The following is a 17,601-nucleotide window of genomic DNA, read 5'->3' as shown; positions in this document are numbered from 1 at the left end:
ACTCTTTCAATGTGATTTATAAAATCTAGTTTGATTGATCATAGAGCAGTGGCATAGTTGAGTTTTCTGAAGAAGAATGAGTTTGCCAATGCTGAGAGTTTGGCTAGAAGGTTGATGACAAGGCTCTTGTTTGCTGATGGTTAGCTATCCCCTTATCACTGATTTGTGCTTTGCTGCTTCTAGGGACTTGTCCTATTGTTTGTCTTTGAAAGTTGGCTACAAGTTTATCTTTGTTTTTATCCAAGATGTGTTTTGCAGAGTTACTGGCGAACCTTTCAAGAGCATCCCAATTATCTGGATTTGGAATGCTCTCAAAAGATCGGATTTTAGCTTTAAACCTAATTTTGGACAAGAGCCAGATTTTTATGGACACCTTGGATATGTTCTTTCAAGAAGGCGTTCTCCAAATGGGTTATAAATGTGGAACAGTTTGGCTGAAGTGAATTCTCTTTTTAGCTTGTGCAGTTGGATATCAAATTGCTGTATCTACAACATTTAAAAAAGGCTAGTCCATTATTCAAAACAGAAATCTGAATTTTCAGCTTACCGTTGTGATTGTGGATCAAGTCTCCTTTTATTATGGAAGTTCTGTCTTTCTTTCATATTTCCCAGTGATAGCATTCATGGTTATATGATCAGCAATCTTAACAAGAATGACAACTTAAAAGCCCTAAGGGTTTAAAGATTCATCTGCAACCTATGTAATATATATATATATATTTCTGATGACCTTCATGTGAAAGTTGAAAGATCAACTATTTTTTTTTTTTTTTTGTTCTAATTAAAGTAAATACTTTAACATGGTTGTTTATCTACATTCTACACAATGAAAATTATTTCTCTGTGTTTTCTGGGGAGGTTACTGTAATGAATATCTGTTATAATAGATTATTACCTACATTCACTCAACTCTCACTGAAACACCATTGTAACAAACCTCTGAAAAGTTCCAAACAAAGTCACTGAGTGCTATGATAAAGAAAATTCACTAGCAAACTGTCCACTGTAACACAATATTCCTTCAGTCTCCAGAAGTGAGTTTGCTGTAGTGAGAGTAGATTGTATTATTTTTTTACTCACCATTGTTATACTTTCAACATCTGAATTCCTTAGGGAATAATGAAGCATTTGTAATCGTTTTTAAATTACAGTAGTTGTGTAGAAATTTTTTACTTTAAATTATTTTTTTCTGTTTTAATTTAATAAAATATCCATTAATATGCTGTTTTAAAAAAATTATTTTAATTTCAGACATTTATTTGAATGCTGTTGTTTTTCTCTCTGAGAGTTGTGTGATACTTTAATTTTAGAAAGGTGGACTTCTTGGACAAAGCTGCTTACAACTCTAGCAACACCTACACAATTTGCTCTTTTGTATATAATAGAAAATGGTATAGGAGAAACCATTATTGATTTTCGTTCTAATTATAACTCCTCATGGTTTGCACTTGGAGTTCTTGGTGCAATTGCTGGTGCAACAGGTGATAGTTGGGCATCAGAACTTGGTCCTTTGGCATCTGAAAAAGACCCAGTATTAATAACCTCACTTCAGAGGGTTCCAAAAGGTAATTTTCATTTTCCCAGTTATTACATTGGCTAATTGAAAATTCTTTTATTTGTCTATTATTAATAATTGTTACCTACTGAAATTCTACACTGTTAATGAATCCATCCCAGATCAGTGGCTAAAACTGCAGCGAAAAAAAATCCATTTACACAAAGTTCATCATCAATCAAATTCCTGCCATGTATCCTCAAGGGGGTGTACAGGATATGATAGTACTACATGAAAAAAATTACATCATTACTAACTTCCTATCTACAATTTTTCTCCAAATCAGTTTGTTACTTGTCAAGACTCCAACATTATCAGATCTTATATTTCTATCGTCTAAGGCAGTATCAATACAGTATCAATCCACCTATATCTTGGTCTTCCTCTGGCTCGTTTTGCTGCCAACCTGGCAGAGAACACTTGTTTTGCTAATCTTTCTTCGCCCATTCAGTTTAAGTGACCATACCACCTGAGATTAGCTCTGCTAATGCATTCATGGATGCTGACAATGTCAAGTTCTTTCCTAATATCCTCGTTTTTAATATGATACCGCCATTAATTGCAACTTTTCATTCCTCTAATCTTTCTCAGGCTTCATATCTGCAGTCTCTAGTCTTTGGTCCAGTGTTTTACTTCTGACCCAGCTCTCAGATCCATAAGTTAAAACTGGTTTGAACATTGTCTTTTATACAGCTAATTTAGTGTTCCAACTAATTTCTCTCTTATTCCATATGAATTTATTCAGTTGACTTCCCACCATACCAGCTTTGCTGATTGTGTTGTCTATTTCTATATTTAATTTACCATCTTCAGTAAAAATCGTGCGTAAGTAGCTGAAATGTTTTACTTGTTCCACGGGTTCTCCATTCACAACGCAGTTGACATTTTCAATGATTCTGCCTATTTTCATTGTCTTTGTCTTGTTATTGCTGACCTTCATACCATATCTATTACAACAGTTATTCAATTTAGTCAGAGAATCTTGCAGTCTTGTAGCGGATTTATTTAGAAGTATAACATCATCCGCATAAAGCAAAGAGCTGACATTAACATCTCCAATTTTGATATCATGTTTAATACCACTTTCCTTCATAATGTGATCCATATAGATAATGAATAACAGAGGGGATAATGTACTTCCTTTAATTCTAACCGCTGACTTACAACTCAAATAAAGACTAATTATTATAATGCCCCATTGACACCATATAACTGTAGCATATTGAATAGCTTCTCTCTTGGCACCTTGTCATATGCCTTTTCCAGATCGACAAAACTTAAATACAGATCTTTGTTATATTCCCATGCTTTCTCAACTACTTGTCGTAAAGTAAAGATCTTATCCTGACACAAAGTTTTATGGATATATATGAATTGGTCTTATTTCTCATGACTACGAGTTGTTCATTAGAATTAATTAAAACAGAATCCCTGCCCAACTAGAAGCAAATTAATCATACTACCAAACATGATCTAGGAAAAAAATTTCAATAGATTACCGGCATGCAGTAAATCAGATTATAACAGCAATTTAATTTGATGAATAATATAATTGAATAGTATATACACCTTTATCAACTATAAAATTGATCCATCTCCCATGCTGCTCTTTGAATGCTCTACTAGAACAAGGTGAAAACATTAAATATAGTAGAATATTCTAAACCAATAAAGCAAAAATCAGACCATTTTCACAGAAAGGGAGTTATTTCCCACTGAATTAAAGGAGTTTAAATCCAGTAGTTCCTACACTTGAACATTTATTCAGAAAATTGATTTTCATCAATATCTTAGTAAAGAAACAGTCTTTAGTTTGTGGATGATACTGCAATTTTCTCAGAAGATTCCAGTAAATTGATGGGGATGATAAATAAACTGAACAGCACAAAACAGTTGGAACTTGAAATTAATTTTATAAACACAAAAATTATGACTAAAGCTTAACCATTCATCAAGATGGGAATTTATCATTAGATATGTTCCAGAATAACCAAAGAATTTGGCTAAAGGATGAAGGCCAAATCTCCAGTAATTAAATGGATGCTGAAGGATTCCATTATAGATTCCTTGAAGTGTACATACTATGAATATGATGATGATGGATTCCATTAATGGTCCACAATGACATACAGTGCCCACACTTGGTCCTTGACACACACACACAGACACGAATTAGAATGTACCAAAGAGAAATGCAAAGAATATTTTGGGAATCAAAAGCATGCAGAATGCTTTAAAAAAAAAAAAAAAAAAAAAAAGACATTTAACAGATTACAAAAAAATGCTATTCACAAAACCAATCAAAGTGGAACTGGGCTAATCATATAGCCAGGATGAGATATGATCAAGAGTCAGCCCCTACTGCAATTTGAATCCCAGAGAGAGAGAGAGAGATCCAGAGAAAAGTAGAAAGATGAGAGATCCTAGAAATAGTGGGAAACAACTGGATGAGGACACCTAAGGGAGAAAGAGATCTTTGCTCAGCAGTGGGTTGTAACAGGCTGATGACAGTATTTTACATTTGGAATATGATGATTGTTTTGCTACTTTAAAAATGAGTTTCATAACAAAATGTTGTATGTAACTTTGCTATTTTGAAAGTCCCATTTCAGAAAAAAAAAAAAAAAAAAAATAGATGCCAAGAAATTATATTCTTGGTTTAATTCTTTATTCAAGTGTTGTCAAATGATGAGTAGTTTAATAAGCATTTCAAAAATTCATTCTAGTGAGCTGCTGATTTCTCCCAGCTTGACATATCAGAGATTTATGTTGATGTCATAATGGTTCTGAAAAATGGTCATCCCCCCCCCCTCCAGTTGAGAATGTTAATTCACTTAGAATTTACTATATACTTTGCTACTGAAAACCACCTGTTTAGAAGATATTTAAGTTATATAGTGGTTTCATTACTAGAGCATTCTCTCCAAAGAAAGCTGTTCAACTTTGGACACAGAAAGTAAACTAGAGGTTAAATGATACGAGAAACAGTCTACCAAATCTGTAGTTATATATGTATGTCCACTCTGTGAGCCTATGTTATGTCGGAAGACATAACATTATTATCGTTTAAAATAAGAAATTAATAATCTACCAGAAGTGAACGTTTATGTATAATTTTGTAATATAGTATTGTATAATCTTAATTTAGTATTGTGAAATTTCAGTGTACAAAATATATAATAGTTACTTAGTCGGAAATTTTGTATGTGAACAACTAATCATTTTGTTAGAAAAGAGAAATCAAATACTATACCAAATGTGTACGGCCAACTTCAGTGAGTCTGTTGTGAGGAACTGTGCTTTCCCCCCTTTATTTTAATGGAAAGTTACGAGAGTTTAGTTAGGTTGCCGTGAGTGGTGCTATGTGCTGGGAGAAGCGCAAGGAGAGTATGACACATGTGTGTTCGAAGACAGCGGGGAAACGAAGGTAGTTTAAAAGCGAGTGCATCGCTACGCTCAAGGCTTTTTCTCAGAGACATTTTCCTGCTGCTGTTCACCTGTGTGATGGATCGTCCGACTGGTAGGAGGGAAGCTTCCACGTGATTCCCCTCGTTAGTGGAAAGTATAATCTTATGACAAAGGAAACTACCAGTCGGAGACAAAGAAAGCCCAGCAGACTTAATGGTGGAAAACAAGAATGAGGAATTCCATTCGAAATAACAGAGGGAAAGTCAAGGTATTAGTCTGATGAAATAATTCTGAAGTGGCCCAGAGAATTAATGCAATGAATCGGTAAGGTGAACTTTACATTTCTATTTTGTGAATTTATTGTGAGGATCTGAAGTGTGTGGAGAAAGACAATCCTAGAACTGTGGCCGAATATAAAGCAAAAGAATATGTCATTATTTCATATTATGTATTTGTAAGAGAATTATTTATGTTACTCAGATCTTGGAAAAGAGAAAGAAATGTTAAATTGGATAGGACTATTAAGGAAAGTTTTGATTGAATTCTAGCATATTTAAGAGAGAGAGAGAGAGAGAGAGAGGAAACTAAGTAACTAATCTTTAACTTTGGTATTCTGTGATATAAGCTTTAAAGTATTGTATTTCTGTGATATATAATTTAGAATTGGTATTCTTAAACATGAATTTTCAAATGTTTTATTTAAATATGTGTACAAGAATGAGATAATATGTATGTGTATTCTGATTGAAAGATTGACTAAGTTTACATAAATGACTTGTATGATTTATTCAGTGAAATTAAATTGTTCTGTTATTACTATGAAGTTATTTTTCCTTATGTCTAGAGCTACTGCACTTGTTCATAAAAGTTAAACGAGCCTAGTAAAGGCGGGAAACAGTTAAGGATCAGGTCACGATTGCAAAGTACAAAAAAATTTTATTGAGAAGAGTGAATGCTGACTGACTTCTAACTCCCTGGTTTTAATTTCAATTTATCCTAGGACTCAAAGAGGTGCAGCTAGAACAAATAAATTTCTTTGAGTTTAAAAGGGGAGATAGAACCAGAGCTGCGACAAAGAAGTTAGCATCCGCCATGCAATTCTTTGTCTCGCAAGACCTCAGCTTCATTCTTGTCAAAGCTACGGCCATAAGAGTTATTGAGAATTAAGAATAGGTAATTTAAGGGAAAGTTGACACGACACCTAGTGACTGTGCCTGTGGAAGGAGCATCCTAGGTTCGATTCCCGTCAGAGACGTGAGGAGAGGATCTTCCTCAGCCATAGCCAAGTTAGCCAGCCTTGGGTGTGGATAGTAGGGTTTTCCCCAGTTTATCCTGTGGGTTTTCATCCCACAAAGCAGGCAAACTGGCCTTGAGAACTTAACACTACAGAACATAGGATAGACTGGGGTGTAGGGCTGATCACCTTTTCCTGTGAATGGTTTGAAGTCCGATGATTAATAAACCCTCGATACCTCAAGGTAAAAGAGGGTAAAAGGAAGACGAGATTGATGAAATGAGATATATATATATTTCCAGTAATTATGTAATATTAAAAGAAGAGAAACAAATTTCAATTTGGTTTTCCTCTTCTAATGATTTATTCAGTGTTAATACCATCTGCTGTTGTTCATTTCTTTATGTGAAAACCATAAAGAAGCTGAAAGTTTAGGCAGTGGCAAACTAGTTGGTTTTGTTTTAGAATTACTAAATGACTAATAGTCATCATCAAATTCCTGCCATGTACCCTCAAGGGGTGTACAGGATATGATAGTACTACATGAAAAAATTACATCATTACTAACTTCCTATCTACAATTTTCCTCCAATCAGTCTGTTACTTGTCAAGACTCCAACATTATCAGATCTTATATTTCTATCATCTAAGGCACTTTGTACCGTATCAATCCACCTATATCTTGGTCTTCCTTTCAGACGTTTTCCTGCCAACCTGGCAGAGAACACTTGTTTTGCTAATCTTTTCTCTCCCATTCTATTTAAGTGACCATACCACCTGAGATTAGCTCTGCTAACACATTCCTGGATGCTGACAATGTCAAGTTCTTTCCTAATATCCTCATTTTTAATATGATATTGCCATTGATGCCATCTGTTCACGCCTCTAATCTTTCTCAGGACTCTCATATCTGTGATCTCTAGTCTTTGGTCAAGTGTTTTACTTCTGACCCAGCTCTCAGATCCATAAGTTTAAACTGGTTTGAACACTGTCTTGTATATAGCTAATTTAGTGTTCTGACTAATTTCTCTCTTATTCCATATGAATTTATTCAATTGATTTCCCACCATACCAGCTTTACTGATTCTGTTCTCTGTTTCTATATTTAATTTACCATCTTCAGTAAAAATCGTGCCTAAGTAGCTGAAATGTTTTATTTGTTCCACAGGTTCTCCATTCACAACACAGTTGACACTTTCAACAATTCTGCTTATTTTCATTGTCTTTGTCATTTTATTGCTGACCTTCATACCATATCTATTGCAACAGCTATTCAATTTAATCAGAGAATCTTGCAGTCTTGTAGCAGATTTATTTAGAAGTATAACATCATCTGCATAAAGCAAAGAGCTGACATTAACATCTCCAATTTTGATATCATGTTTAATACCACTTTCCTTCATAATGTGATCCATATAGATAATGAATAACAGAGGGGATAATGTACATCCTTGTCTCACACCAGATTTAACATTAAACCATCTTCCTGTACTTCCTTCAATTCTAACTGCTGACTTACAACTCAAATAAAGACTAAGTTTAGTCTTTATTTGAGTTGTAAGTCAGCAGTTTGATATAATGCCCCATTGACACCATATAACTGCAGCGTATTGAATAGCTTCTCTCTTGACACATTGTCATATGCCTTTGAGAATCGACAAAACTTAAATACAGATCTTTGTTATATTCCCATACTTTCTCGACTATTTGTCGTAAAGTGAAGATCTGATCCTGACAGCTTCTATTTGGCCTGAATCCAGCTTGTTCTTCACCCAGCTTTTCTTCCACAATTCTTCTCAACCGTTTCTCAAGTATACCTGCATAGATCTTGCCAGGAACATTCAGTAGGGAAATACCTCTGTAATTCTCACATTCAGTTTTATTTCCCTTTTTATACATGGGTACTATGAGAGCTCTGCTCCAATCATCGGGAATTCGTCCCTCTGTCAAGTTTTCTGAACTATGCAGTGCAGCCACTGTAAGACTTTTATACCACCATACTTCAGCATTTCTGGTCGAATATCATCTACTCCTGCTGCCTTTCCACATTTCAAACCTATGATGGCTTTTTCTACTTCAAGTATGGATATGTATTCCTGACTGCATGCCTGGTCAGTGTTTTTTACCACTGTGCTGTCATCACTGCTTGTTTCATTTAGCAGTTTTTCAAAGTAATTACTCCATACTTCAAGGATATCTTTTTCTCTTGTTTTCATGTCACCTTTATCATCTCTAACTCCTTTTACAGCACTCTTTCCTCCATTCCTAAGCTTCTTCAACAACCTCCAGAATATTTTGCCACCTTCCTGATATTTATTTTCTATATTCTTGTCAAAGTCCTCCCATGACTTTTGTTTAGCTAGTTTTACACAGTGTTTAGCATTCTTGCATTTGTCTCTATATTCTCTAAGAGCACAAGCTGACTTATTTGACAAGAACTTTTGATATGCTTTCTTCTTTTCCTTCACTGCCTCTTTAACTTCCTGTGTCCACCAGGGAGTTCTGATTTTTTTATCCTTGCAGACAACCTCACCACATGCCTCTCTGGCAGATTCAATCAATGTTTTCTTCAGAGTCTGCCACTGAATCTCCAAGGTTTGATTCCTGTTCTCAAACTCTTTCATTTTTTCTTCAATAATCTTTCTGTATTTTAGTCTACAGTTCACATCTGAGAGCTGCTCAACTTTTATTCGCTTTAAAACTTTCTTACATGTTATTCTTTTCAATATGAAATTCAATTTTATCCTGCTCAAGACTAAATAGTGATCACTTCCAATTTCATATCCTCTGTACACGCTGATGTCCTGCACCAGGGAGAAAACATCACTATCAACAATAACATAGTCAATGAGACTTTTCTTATTCCTAGCCTCTTCTCTCCATGTATTTGTGTACATTTTTATGTTGGAACATGGTGTTAGTAATAACCAGTCCATGTCCTGAGCAGAAATCCAACAAATATTTGCCATTATTATTAGCTTTGCTCTTTTCTCCAAATTTTCCCAAAATATTTTTGTATGTCTGACAATCATTCCCTACTCTGCTATTTAGATCCCCAACAATGACCAACTTTTCCTTTTTCATTGTGTCAGTTGCTTTTTCTAAAGCATCAAAAAATTCCTCCACTTCTACCTTAGTAGAACCTTCTGTGGGACCATAGGCACAAATAAGTCTCATCGTCCAGTTCCCCATTCTCATATTTGCCCACATTACTCTACTTGAGACTGACTGCCATTCAAGAAGATTAGCCTCGTATTTTGTGTTGAATACTATGGCTACTCCTTCTTTTCCTTGATTGTCATTGCCTGAATATAACATTTTGTATTTATTGCTCAGAAGGAGCTCACCAATTTTGGTCTTTTTTGTTTCAGTCACCCATATTATGTTGATCTGGTATTTATCTAATTCTTCAGCTAGCTCCATTTCTTTGCCATTCAGGCTACTTACGTTGATAGTACCGATCTTTAACTCTGGTGATGTTGAGTTGGGGTTTGTTTTCAGATTTTTTCCAGTAGTTGACTTTTTGCTGTTCGCCCTGGTTCCCTGGCGAAAACAACGGGGGCCTTGTTTAACCGGGCGATGCCCCAACTGGCATGAAATTTTGTCATGTTGTACCATCATTTTTTATTTTGGTTTAATCAATAAGAATACAATTTGGTCGGCTAAATCCCAAATTGCCAGCCCATCCTCGTTCGTTCAGTATCCAAGTAGATACCATACAGGGTGCACCACGCGAAGGTGAGGATTGGACATTAGGTTAGAAGCCTTGGTCGGTTCTCTGCATTCCTTTAAAGGCTATGTGGAAGTCTCCTCTCAGTTATACAGTTTTGACCCTTAAGCACCCCATGACTAATAGTCTTTAATAATAAGTCTTATTTTTTGTTGTCTTTGCGAATTTATTCACATTTTTGTTCGAATAAACATGGTGAGACAAAGGTGAGTTCTGTGGAAATATCACAAAGTCAGAAGCATTGCATTGTCCAGAAAATTCAGATACGTCTCAGAATTCAGTGTTTGTGGCACCACAAACAGAGGTCCAATGCCAAACCAGGAAAAACAGAACCATACCATACCATAACACCGCCACCTCCGAATTTCATACTTGTGGTTATGCACTCTGATAAGAGATGTTCACCAGGAATCTGCCATACCCACACTTTTTCATCTACTTGTATGATGGTGTAACATGATTCATCACTCCATAAACAGCTTTCCAAACTTCTCCATCCTACTGTACACACTCTTTGCACACTCTATAGGGTGCTATTATGCTTCATAATAGCACCCCATAGTCATGTTAAGTGAGTGTGATGAGTCATCTACTGCAGCTAGCACTTGCAGTTGACTCCCTACACTTCCATCTCAGTATGGTATCACTGACTGTTGACCTGGGATGGCCCAATTTGCCAAACAGATAGGCCTGCCACGTGGCATCCTATCACAAAACTTCTTTCAAACTCCTTCATTTCCCTTCTTGCAGCCATTTCACCCATACACAGTTGCACTGACTCTGGTCTATTTTCTACCAGCTAGAAACACGACTCGTTACATGGCATGATGCACATTGCCCATGGGAGTGTCTGTTGACTTCTTTCCAACTGGTGAATATATATAGATGATATATTTATATAAAATAAATAAATAAAAAAAAATTAAAAAAAAAACGTTAAAAAGAAATGCAAATTTTTATTTTTCAAAAAAATATGTATGTGCAAAATACATAAATTACACAGTAGCAAAAATTAAATAAAATAAATAATAACAAAAATGACCAGTGTATTTTTTTTAAAGTCGACCCCTCCTCTTCCATAATAAAAATACCAATTCACATTTCCCTTCTTTGAGCTCTTTGTATGCAATGACTTTGCTTTTGTTTTAAAAAATATATTTACCCGCATCTGTTGTCCTTTTTGGGGTGGGTACATAAACTAGGTAAATAATTTACCAGTTCAAAAAATTATATTAAATTAATTAAGTTTGCTTTGTTCAAATATTCCAAAAATCTCTAAACAGATAGTGATATAGGTACTCGGAGTGCAACCGCTTGACTAAAAGTGCTATCTATAATTGGATAATCATAGAAGGTTTTCCTGCATCTTTTCTTTTTCACTTGATGCTTCCAACATGATATAGTTTGCCATCTCACATAAGATGAGACAAAAAAAAAAAAAAAAAAAAAAGTTTTTTTCTCTCTGACAGCAAAAAAAAAAAAAAATCCAAGTAATAAGCAGAAATTGAGTGGATATTCTATTTAATATTTCTTCTGTCATCTTATGGCTTCAGTGCTTTACTCCTAAGTATATAGTTTCGCTATTAGGTATCAGATTTCACTTGTTTCAAACTGAGGGGAAAGACGAAAATAGCATATCTCAAAAAATCTGTTACACAAATTTCACTTTTTTATAAATTGCTCCTAAAGAAAACAGAGTAATGTGTATTTATGGTAAGCAGTATCATTCAGATTCTCACTGAATCAGAAAGTGATCTCCATGGAATGTTGTTTTTATCTATGTAGTATTCCTGAGCTAGTTATTAACTTTTCAGTTAATATCACAGATTCAGATCCAGGATTTTCTTTCAGAAAAATAACTTTTATTTATAAACAAGTAATCTCAGTGAAAATTTTGGTACTGCATAAGTGAAATAGTGTGTGTGCAAATCTGCATTATAAATAACTTTTCTCCTGAAGAGAAAAAGCCACACAAACTTGACATTATCAAATTCCTGACATCTATCCTCAAGGGGTATACAGGATATTATGATAGTACTACATGAAAAACTTATATCATTACTAATTTCCTATCAACAATTTTCCTCCAAATCAATCTGTTATCTGTCAAGACACCAATGTTATCAGATCTTATATTTCTGTTTTCTAAAGCACTTTTTACATTATTGATCCACCTATATCTTGGTCTTCCTCTGTGTCTTTTTTCCTGCCAACCTGGCAGAGAACATTTCTTGTGCTAATCTTTCCTCTCCCATTCTGTTTAATATCACTCTCCCATGCCACCTGAGATTAGCTCTATTAACACATTCCTGGATACTAGCAATGTCCAGTTCTTTCCTAATATCTTTGTTTTTAATATGATATTGCCATTGGTGGTGCCATCTGTTCATGCCCCTAATCTTTCTCAGGACTTATATCTGTAGTTGCTAGTCTTTGGTCAAGTGTTTTATTTCTAACCCAGGTTTGAACACTGTCTTGTATACAGCTAATTAAGTATTTTGACTAATTTCTTTCTTATTCAATATAAATTTATTCAGTAGATTTCGCACCATACTGGCTTTATTGATTCTGTTGTCTGTTTCCATATATAATTTACCATCTTCACTAAAAAATTGTGTTTAAGTAGCTGAAATGTTTTACTTATTCTATAGGTTCTGCATTCATGATGCAGTTGATATTTTCAATGTTTCTGCCTATTTTTGTTGTCTTTGTCTTGTTATTGCTGATTTTCATACCAAATTTATTACAACAGTTATTTGATTTAGTCAGATAATCTTGCAGACTTGTACTGGATTTATTTAAAATTATAACATCATCTGCATAAAGAAAAGAGCTGAGATTAACATCTCCAATTTTGATATCAGGTTTACTACTGCTTTCTTTCATAATGTGATCCATATAGGTAATGAATAACAGAGGAGATAATGTACATCCTTGTCTGACACCAGATTTAACATCAAACCATCTTCCTGTACCATCTTCAATTCCAACTGCTGCGTTACGACTCAAATAAAGACTAAGTATTGCTTAACATAATGCCCCATTGAGACCATATAGCAGTATCCTTTCAAATAGCTTTTTGTCTTGGCACCTTGTTGTATGCCTTTTGCAAGTTTGTTATATTCCCATGATTTCTCAACTATTTGTCGTAAAGTGAAAATGTGATCCTGACAGCCTCTATTTGGCCTGGATTCAGCTCGTTCTTCACCAAGCTTCCCTTCTGCAATCCTTTTCAACTATTTCTCAAGCATAAATCTTACCAGAACACTCATAAGGGAAATACCTCTGTAAATCTCGCATTCAATTTTATTTCCTTTTTTATATATGGGTGTTATGAAAGCTCTACCCCAATCATTTGGAATTCATCCCTCTGTCTAGGCCTTTTAAACTATGCAGTGCAGCCACTGCAAGACTTTTATACCTCCATACTTCAGCATTCCTGGTCTATTATTATTATCTGAGACCTCCAGGGAGTCAAGGACTCATCGAGGGAGGCTGTAAATTACCCAACCCAGCTATCATACCTTCCCTTAAATTCATTTACACTAGATGCACTCACTACCTGTAAGGGCAAATTGTTCCATGTACTCACTGCTCTCTGGGAGAAAAACCTAGCTCTTGACCCTTTCTTGACTGAGAACAACCTTAACTTCCATGGATGCCCCTCTGTTCTCTCCCCGCCTTCCATATAACGAAAAATTTCATCATTTGAATTGTTATAACACCCATTCAAAAGTTTATAGACCTCTATCATATCATCTACTCTTGCTGCCTTTCCACATTTCAGGCTGTATGGATATGTATTCCTGATTGCATGCATGTTTACCACTGTACTATCACTGTTTGTTTTATTTAGCAATTTTTCAAAGTAATTACTCAATACATCAAGGATATCTTTTTCTCCAGTTTTCTTGCCTCCATTTCTGAGCTTTTTCCAACAGTCTCCAGAATATTTTTCTTCTACCTTCCTGCTATTTATTTTCTATATTCTTACCAAAGTCTTCCCAAACTTTAAAATCACAAAAGATTTCTTGTTTCTTCTCTTCAAGATCACAGGATTTGATGAGAACACCTAAACAAAAAGTTAACTTCAAATTTTAAAGCACAGTTTCTTCTGCTCTTAACAGTAGCCATTGAAATCTAATTGGCTGATACTTGTTTTAGTTTGAAAGCAAAAAGATAATTTGTATGTAACTTTTCATAAGAAAGAACATATTCTTCTTTCATATCTTCTTTAACGTTAGCATATTAGAAATACAAAGATAATTTTAAAGTTCCCTTTTTTCTTGTGGAAACTTTTGCTTATTCTTGGACACACACAAAAGTTCATCTCTTTCAGTATACAACGTTTAACTAGAAAACATTTGCTGCTTGACATGTCAAGTAACAGACTTGTTGATTGGATTTTAACGATATCGATGCGAACACAGATTAATAAGAAAATAACTGTTGATTAACTTAAATGCTAATATTTCGTTAGTATTATATCCAGCATCTTCAGAGCACACAAACAAAGTTTGTTACAGTAGGGAGATAACTGCAAGCCGGTGTACAGTGGGACTAGTATGAGTAATTGTAGCATCCAGCACAAAGACTAAAGTCCTAATTAGGTGCCATCTAAGTTTAAAAAAAAAAGTGGTCCAAAGTTTTGAAAAAAAAAAAAAAACATATTAATTTGATCTTAGGATGACTGTCTCCCAAATCTTTGGTAGATTTATATAACTTGTTCAAGTTTGGAGTATGTTTCAAGGCTTCTGTTGATTCCAGGAACAATCTCTCTGACTTGTAAAAGTTTCTGTGCAGTACTTTTGTTTTTTTCCAATTGATCCTGTGTGCAAGGGGTATCCAAAGCATGGTCTACCAGACCTGACTTGCCATAGCGAAAGTGCTGGATATATTTTTTGTGTTCACTGAGGCGGATGTCTACAGTTCTTCCTGTCTGTCCATAGTAGGCTCGATGACATGAACAGGGCACTTCATAGACTCCTGGATGTGATAAAAGAAAGAATCTGTCCTTAGGTGAACAGATGAGAGTTGCCAATTTCACGAGGTTTAAATATGGTGCATAGTTGGTGTTTGTTAAGCACCCTAGATATCTTTTCAGATGTGCCTTTAATGTATGGCATGGTGATAGTTTTGTTGTAGTCTTCTGTGGTAGACAGTGGGGATTTTTGGGGAGCATTTAGTATTTTATCTATCTTATGGAGATTATAGCCATTGGTCAGGAAGGTGTGATGCAGGTGAGAAAGTTCAGTAGTGAGAGCAATGTCATTGGAACAAATTGCTCTAGCTCTATGGGTTAGTGTTTTTAAGATACCATATTTATTTTCTATGTTCTTACCAAAGTCTTCCCAAACTTTAAAATCACACGAGATTTCTTGTTTCTTCTCTTCAAGATCACAGGATTTGATGAGAACATCTAAACAAAAAGTTAACTTCAAACTTATAAAGCACAGTTTCTTCTACTCTTAACAGTAGCCATTGAAATCTAATTGGCTGATCTCTCTGTACTTGTGGGTTTTCTATAAACTGAGAATGATAAGGAACCTTCTGGAAGATGTGTGATCAGTGTGTCCAGGAAGGGCTGACAGTCATTGGCTTCTAGTTCCATTGTAAAATGGATTTTAGGGTGCTGGCTATTTAGATGCACTAAAAATGTATTTAATGTGTCTGGGCCATGTGGCCAAATAGCAAACACATTATCAACATAGTATAGCCAGAGACTAGGTTTGAGAGTGGCTGTGTTGATAGTTAACCTTTCCAGATGTTCTATGTAGAAGTTGGCTGGGGGGGGGATCCTATAGCTGTCCCATCTAATTGTTTGTATATTCTCCCTTTCCATGTAAAATATTTTGCCTGTACTGTGAATTTAAATAGCTGAAATATATCAGGGGAAAATTGTGAATTTAGTAAGTTGAGAGTTTTACAGACTTAACATGGTTAAATAGCAGACTTATTTATTAATTTAAGCAACAAAAAGTCTTTTGCTTAGGGAGAAACTATATATCACTTACCCATACCAAATCCTTCCTTTCAAAGAAATTCATCCATTAATTTCAGGATAACTTTTTGTTTCTCTCATAATGCTCTTTTCCACCTTTTTGGCTTAAGAATTTTTTTAAACTATTTCTTCCCCTAAACTTCAAACATTTTAGAATGTGTTCTCTTCTAATCGACACAACAGCTGTTCTGTTATTCTCTCTCTCGCTATATCAACTTCCTCTTTGGAAGTACAAACTTTGCAAGCATATTACTGGCTGTTGCTGCAAGCAACATGGCAATGAGACAAAAGTAAAATCATCACTTGTTGCAAAGACTACAATTATTTAACAGCATGAAAACATCATTGCAAAATTCAATATTTTCTTCTCTCCTTTTTTAACTTAAAGTAATAAAATTGCTAAATTAGAGGTATTCTTTTTACAAATAAATATTGCAGTTAAATCAGTTTGTGATAGGCCTTCATCATAGAAAGATTTTTTTTTTTTCATATGTCGCATTAATAAAGAAATTTCTGATTACAAGAAATAATGCATTTCATTATATATCTAGTGAAATGCTGTTTACATGTATAACAAAAATAAGTCATCCTTCCCTTTTTTATTTAGTTATTCAAAAATTGACTGTTGCTGGAAAAAAAAAATAGTGAAAGATAACCTGATATTGCTAAATAGGATATCATACAATGCAAAACATTTAAGAGTGTTTATTTCTAAGAACTGATAAATACTTTTCTTTCAGAAAACATTTTCCATAGGATATACTATTTGTATGTCCAAAGCTTTCGGCTGTAGTGCTATAGCACTACAGCCAAAAGCTTAACTCAAGAGTACTAATGATGCATAATTTTTATATTATGCATCAGAGTAGATATTATACTCTTCAAAATTGTGGAGTTGGAATTATTATAATTAACTAGCATAATAAAAGTTTTGAAGTTTAGTTTGCATTATTTAGGGGTCAAAATAAAATCATCAAATACCCTCAAGGGGTGTACAGGATGTGATAGTACTACATGAAAAATTTACGTTCATTTCTAACTTCCTATCTACAATTTTCCTCCAAATTAGTCTGTTACTTGTCAAGACTCCAACATTATCAGATCTTATATTTCTATCGTCTAAGGCACTTTGTACCGTATCAATCCACCTATATCTTAGTCTTCCTGTGAGTCGTTTTCCTGCCAAATTTGGCAGAGAACACTTGTTTAGCTAATCTTTCCTCGCCCATTCTGTTTCAGTGACCATACCACCTGAGATTAGCTCTGCTAACACATTCCTGGATGCTGACAATGTCAAGTTCTTTCCTAATATCCTCGTTTCTAATATCACATTGCCATCAATGTAATCTGTTCACGCCTCTAATCTTTCTCAGGACTCATATTTGCGGTCTCTAGTCTTTGGTCAAGTGTTTTACTTCTGACCCAGCTCTAAGATCCATAAGTTAAAACTGGTTTGAACACTGTCTTGTATACAGCTAATTTAGTGTACTGACTAATTTCTCTCTTATTCCATATGAATTTATCCAATTGACTTCCTACCATACCACCTTTGTTGATTCTGTTGTCTATTTCCTTATTTAATTTACCATCTCCAGTAAAAATCGTGCTTAAGTAGCTGAAATGTTTTACTTGTTCCACAGGTTCTCCATTCACAACGCAGTTGACATTTTCAA

General features: G+C 34.7%; 1 protein-coding gene across 3 annotated transcripts in view; it reads left to right on the top strand.

Annotated features, from left to right (window-relative positions):
* The window catches only part of LOC150099910 (transmembrane protein 19-like), a 51,676-nt gene that overhangs the window by 25,317 nt on the left and 8,758 nt on the right, over window positions 1–17,601 (top strand). For 2 of the 3 annotated variants that reach the window (XM_090402937.1, XM_090402936.1), the window contains one exon: window positions 1,311–1,565. The exons of the other annotated variant lie outside the window; for it this stretch is intronic. In XM_090402937.1, coding sequence (XP_090259063.1) covers window positions 1,311–1,565 — 255 coding nt within the window. The remainder of the gene's footprint in view (window positions 1–1,310; window positions 1,566–17,601) is intronic. 3 annotated transcript variants of the gene reach the window in all.

Source organism: Typopeltis vanoorti, chromosome 13 (genome assembly GCF_054136105.1).
Source record: "Typopeltis vanoorti isolate ZY-2024b chromosome 13, IOZ_Tvanoo_1.0, whole genome shotgun sequence".
Classification (NCBI taxonomy): Eukaryota; Metazoa; Arthropoda; class Arachnida; order Uropygi; family Thelyphonidae; genus Typopeltis; species Typopeltis vanoorti.
Note: the sequence above shows the minus strand (reverse complement) of the source record. Positions and strands in the feature narration are given on the sequence as shown.